Source organism: Musca domestica, unplaced genomic scaffold (assembly GCF_030504385.1).
Source record: "Musca domestica strain aabys unplaced genomic scaffold, Musca_domestica.polishedcontigs.V.1.1 10, whole genome shotgun sequence".
NCBI classification, from domain to species: domain Eukaryota; kingdom Metazoa; phylum Arthropoda; class Insecta; order Diptera; family Muscidae; genus Musca; species Musca domestica.
In genome coordinates, this window is record NW_026712115.1 from 14,246,873 (window position 1) to 14,252,901 (window position 6,029).

General features: G+C 36.9%; 1 protein-coding gene across 1 annotated transcript; it reads left to right on the plus strand.

The window, feature by feature from the left end:
* Positions 1-660: 660 nt before the first annotated feature.
* Positions 661-5,295, plus strand: LOC131804610 (uncharacterized). Its single transcript, XM_059127654.1, has 2 exons — positions 661-1,707; positions 5,290-5,295. The coding sequence occupies exons 1-2, from the start codon at positions 661-663 to the stop codon at positions 5,293-5,295; spliced, it is 1,053 nt and encodes a 350-aa protein (XP_058983637.1).
* The last annotated feature ends 734 nt before the right edge of the window (positions 5,296-6,029 follow it).

Sequence of the window (6,029 nt, forward strand, 5' to 3'; positions counted from 1 at the left end):
TGCCCCATAATGCTATCAGTAATATTAACATTGCTTCTAATGCCTGTGGTCCTATGCGACATGCTGAAAATAACGCAATTTCACAATGATCTGGGATTATATTTTGAAGGCTTGGGAACAGTAAAACTTAACACGGCAGAAGGGAAAATGTTGGTGTATTACGATTTAACGCCTTTTGCATCAGAAATAAAGTCGCTTTCAACCGGTTTACAATCGCTGCAAGCAGATGTGTCCTGTAATTCAGCAACACGAGATGTGTGACATGTTCGTGAGCAATCTCAAACACATTAAAAATGAACTACTACAGGAAAAGGAGTTATTGACCAACAGACGGTTTAAAAGATCTCCATTCAATATAGTCGGCAAAATTGCGCGTTTGCTTTTTGGTGTCCTTGATGCTGATTATGCAGAAGAAATGTCTAAAACCATTAGCAAGGCAAAAATCGAGCACGAGCACATGACAAGTCTGTTGAAAGCCCAAACTTCAATAGTTGACTCTACCATTAATGTCATAAAACAGGATGAGATCGGCAATCAACAAAAGATACAAGAGATCTCAGAAATGGTTGAGAAATAAATAATGATGTGGCTAAAGAGTCTTCCCAGTTAAAAAACTCGCAGCTTGTCGGACTCTTGTCAACGTACCTGGTATTCTCCGCAATGAACCTGCAGAGAGTAGAGTCGGAAATCATTAGTGTACTTACCGATACACATAATGGCAAAAAAAGTCCACTTTTACTGTCTCCTCATCAATTGAGAGAAGAAATTAACATAATCAAGGCTAATCTTCCAATTTCGCATGCTTTACCAACGGACGATGAGAACTTGATTGAGCTCTATAAACTTATGAGCGTCAAGGGTGCAGTGACGAAGCATGAAGTCATCTTCGAGGTCAAGATACCCTTAGTCAATCAACAGTTTTTTGAATTATTCAAGGTAGTACCCGTTCCAACAATAAGGAATGGCACTCTAATAGCCATTAAGCCAGAAAAGTCATACTTGGCTACAGATTCGCACAGAGACGAATACATACTTTTCCAACCTGAGGACATATCAAGATGCCTTAAACCAAAGAATGACGAATACATCTGTAGAAATCAGCGGTCCAAACACTGGAGGAACGCAGTCGCCAACCCCTGTGAAGTCAATATCTTTAATAATCATTCAACTGCCAATTGCAATCTCAACAAGATTATTGGATCTACAGTATCGACCCAATTGCATCATCAAAATAGATGGATCTTCGCTACTACTGTCGATGTTGAATCTTCTATTGTATGCGGTACGGAGACAAATCTTATCATCATCAAGAATACCGGAATAATGGAGATGGGTTCCAACTGTGTCATGAAGAACCATTTTGTTACCATACATGGTCATTTTGAACCCTCAAACAGCATACACACTTCATATGTGAGATTAAAAGGCATCCATTCTATAAGTCCACCACAGGAAATAGAAAAGATTTTAACGCTCACGAACACTACTTCTTACAAGGTTCATCTGGAAGTATTGAATAATATACAACGGCAGTTGAATGAATCAACTCTTAAGCATTTGCCACAACTTATCCACTTCACCAGTCTTCACCATCATGCAGTTAGCTACACCTCGTTATGTTGCTGCATTATTATTCTGCTTGGTCTGCTGAGTTGGAGAATATATTTAAGGTTCAACAAACCAGCTCAATTTACACCTACTAAAGCTGTAAGAACTCACCAATCAGCAACAAATGGCTCCGTTTCTGCTTGGACACTCTCAACGCGGCGGAGAATGTTAACACATACGTATCTACATACATATTTATATTTAAGTTGTAGTTTAGTTGTAACGCATTTACAGCTTTATTATAGTTTGTTAATTCAGCATTTTCATGCAAGCCATTTATTAACGTTTATTTAGGTTCAATATTTAACAATTTCATTTATTCACTTTGTATTAATAATATTTGACCTAGTTTTACTTTATGCAAGTAATCAATTATGTTAAGAAATTATTTGTATAAAAGAATACAAATTTGGATTTTTCTGATAATCATCGTCTTTCCTTCAAGTTTATGTGCTTGTAAGGAGAATTTTAAGGACTGTAAGTGTCAGTTCAAATTTATGTGTTTGAACTGAATCCCACTAGGTCCGATTTATATTAACACTACCCTTTTATGCGTTTGAATCTTCTATGCCTTGGTTTGCCGCAACGCCTGCAGTGCGTGGCACGATTGTATTCGTCCGTAGGGTAAGACACCATGTGTGATGTATGTGGCCGCTCGGCACAGGTTTCGTTCCTTTTCAGCAGTTCGTAGTCGTCTGTGAGCGAAATCAATTCGTCAAGAGTAGTGAAATCACTTCGACGGACGTAATGGCGATATTCGGGATGGAGACCGCCGTAAATTCGCTCCAGGTGATCCATGGTGCGAAGTGTGGGATGTTGTTTGGCGCTGGTTAGCATTTGGAGAATAAAATCTTTCGCTTTATACCGATTGTATTGACCGCGATTGTAGAAGGAGTGTTCAAGTTGGGACAAGTGTCTTTTTGATAGGAAAATTTCTCGGCCTCCGTGCGGAAAGCGCTCCAAGATGTACCATTTGAGGGCGTTGCCTTCCAAAATGCTCGGTAACGTAGAAATCAGTCGACTATGAGGAATCCGATAACAATCAGAAAGCTCTTCCAGTCTTTCCAAGAATTCAAGAAGATCACCATCCTCGTGAATCGTAGGTTCCATCGATGCGGGGAGGCAGCTCGGGACAATACAAAGGCTGTTTTGTAACTACCTTTTCTTCGTCTTTAAGTTCGTTTTCCAGATCCCGCAATGGATTTTCGGTCGACCCTCTCTGCCGTTTTCTCCGCAAAAAGTCTGCAACTGCTTTCTAAGGCGTTCGACCGTATATCCCTCAGTTTCTGCAGCCTGGCACTGTTCTATAAGTTGCTCCTTCTTAAGTAAGTAGATCCATCCAAGTGATTTGGGCTTCAATTTTTTGTCACATTTCTGAGTAGATCCGTCGTCGTTGGTGGTGTCGGTTTTTCCGCAGTTCGATTCCGAACCATGTCCCTGCTCGAGCCATTTGTAACGTGGTTTTTTCGTCAGCTTGGATATGCTCAGTCGTCTCCAGGGTCGGCATAAGAACCCACTAAACCTTACGAAATAAAACAATTTATTTTGTTTAGATCTTGCGATGAGGTTTGGGAACTCGGTTGATGATCGGGAACGACGATGCGATGACGTTCGGAAATTCGGTTGATGATTGGAACGACGATGCGATGATGTTCGGGAATTCGGTTCACGCGGTGATTATTACTACTTCTACATGCTACGATTACCAACTACTCCGTAATTATACGAACAGGGAATTAAAGTCCCTGTGGGTAAGCCGAAGCTTCCGTGTGTTACAGGAATCCGAAGACTCTGTGTGGGTGGAAAGCCGAGGCCTCCGTGGATACAGGAAACCGAAGTCTCTGTGTTATGTATTGATATGGCTTCCACTATGAGATGCCTTTCCAAAAGTCGTTAACAACACCCGTTGTAAACTCTGTAATTTCTGAAACTTGAAAATAAGATTTCAATTGCATTCGAGGACTGAAAAATGTAGGTAGTTTTGAACATTCGTACTTATGTGTACTAAATTTGGTTCAATTTAATTTTTGGGAAAACCGATAGGATTGAAATCCTGAACAAAGATTACTTTTGCATTGTACGGTTGAGTTATTTAGATGGTTTCGGAAATTCGGACTTATGATACTAAATTTGGTACAATTTAAATTTTGGGTGAACCGGTAAAGTTGGAAGCCTGAAATTTAAAAATAAGATTTCTATTAGATTGTATAATGTAAATTCGCACTTATGTGTACTATACGGTACTAAATTTGGTACAATTTTGATTTAGGTGAACCGATAGAGATTGAATCCTGAAATTTGGAATTAAGATTACTGTTGGAGTGTGTGATTGGGGTATGTAGGAAGCTTTGGAAATTAGTACTTATATGTACTATATGTTATTCAGTTTGGTACAATTGATCGTAGGGATAGTTAAATTTCTGAGTTTTGGTGTTTGGGACAGAATTGGTGTGTACATCCCAAAAACGCCGTTCTCAGCAGCTGGGCATGGCTCGGTCCACTTTACAACGGATTATTCGCATTGATTTGCATTTGTTCCCGTACAAAATTCAATTGACGCAAAGAATGTAGGCTGCGGACAAGCCTCGTCTCGTATTGGGAAATTCCAAAAAGGCTATATATATATATATATATATACATATATATATATATATATATATATATATATATATATATATATATATATATATATATATATATATATATATATATATATATATACATATTTATATATATATATATATATACATATATATATATATATATATATATATATATATATATATATATATACATATATATATATATATATATATATATATATATATATATATATATATATATATATATATATATATATATATATATATATATATAGCCTTTTTGGAATTTCCCAACACGAGACGAGGCTTGTCCGCAGGCTACATTCTTTGAGTCAATTGAATTTTGTACGGGAACAAATGCAAATCAATGCGAATAATCCGTTGTAAAGTGGACCGAGCCATGCCCAACTGCTGAGAACGGCGTTTTTGGGATGTTCTTGGGGACCTCTCTATGGCCTCTTCGGATTAGAAAGAGCCTTACCAGCCGAAAATTTTTCGTATAAACGCTTAATGGTGTTCTTAGAAGGCGCACTTTTTAAACGCGGTATGTCATTAAGCGATGTGACATCTCTGTCAAAAGTTATGGCGTTGCCAGATTGACAACCCTGTATATACATATATATAGCTGCGAGTGTTGTCAGTAGAAGTACCAGGGTGAAGTGTAGATACAAATACGGTTTTACATTGTTCTACAACGATAATCGTGTTAGAAGTAGAGGGATCAATGCCATTTACAACCGCGGAAGAGTTTGTAGGAGTTATAGTTGGAGCATGCACCACAACTGCAGGTGGCTTAGCTTTTACACCTTTTGAGGAATTAATCCTTCCAATCGAAGTGGAAGCATTGGAAGTTAGGTCTATGTCTTTACGGCTTTCGTTAGATGGATTATTAGTTTTGGGAGGGGGAATTGGCGAAATTGGAGAATTTAGACTTATTAAGTTATCGAGCCCTAAGGTATTTTGGCCAAGATTGTTAGATTCAACTAAAGTCTTTTTTCTCTTAGGAGAGTCATCAGAAAATTCAAAGCTTACCAATTTCTCAATTTTTTAAATCTTATCTTTAACTTTTCAATTTCAGCCTTAGTTTCTTTAAGTAGGCAATGATAATCAACTTGTAAATCTCTACATTCAAAACAAGACCCACGCAGACCTTTAGCCTTGTCTGTAATAAAGTCAAACTGTCTACCGTTGAAACCAGCACATTTAAGATGCCAAAATTTATCACAAATAAAGCAAGATATTAACCATTCATTGATGTCTCTAACAGCACAATCTTTATTTGAGCAAGCCATTATGAGAGTATTAAATATCGAACAATAGGGAAAATGATTCAAGTAAAAAGAGTTATTATTATTATTTTTTTTAATTTAAAATAACTAAGGAAATAGTGTAATTTTGGAAATGGTGTGGTAAGTAATTTATTGTAACTGCCTAAAAGTATGCTAAGAAAAGCTAATTATTTACGAACAAAAATATTAAGGGGAACTAACCACAAACGTCAAAACACAGAATAACACAAAGGAAGCAACAAAGGATATAAACAAAAAAGAAGAATATAAACACCAATGCAAAAAAGGCGCAAAAAAATGTAATTATAACAAAAAAAAAAAAAAAAAATAATAGGAAATCCCTGAATGAAACGCGAAAACTTCACACAAATGGAATTTAAATAAATTCAATTATTTGAAATATCACTATTTAGCACTTGAGAGACACAAAAAACATGATATTCGACTCACAGAAAAACACTTGTAAGCGAGCAGAGCATATATTATAAGTCGCCCGGTACGTGATTATAGTGTTTCAAAAAACCTAATT

Excerpts from the sequence above, each read along its gene's own strand:
- LOC131804610 (XM_059127654.1), top strand. The coding sequence starts at position 661 with ATGAACCTGCAGAGAGTAGAGTCGGAAATCATTAGTGTACTTACCGAT.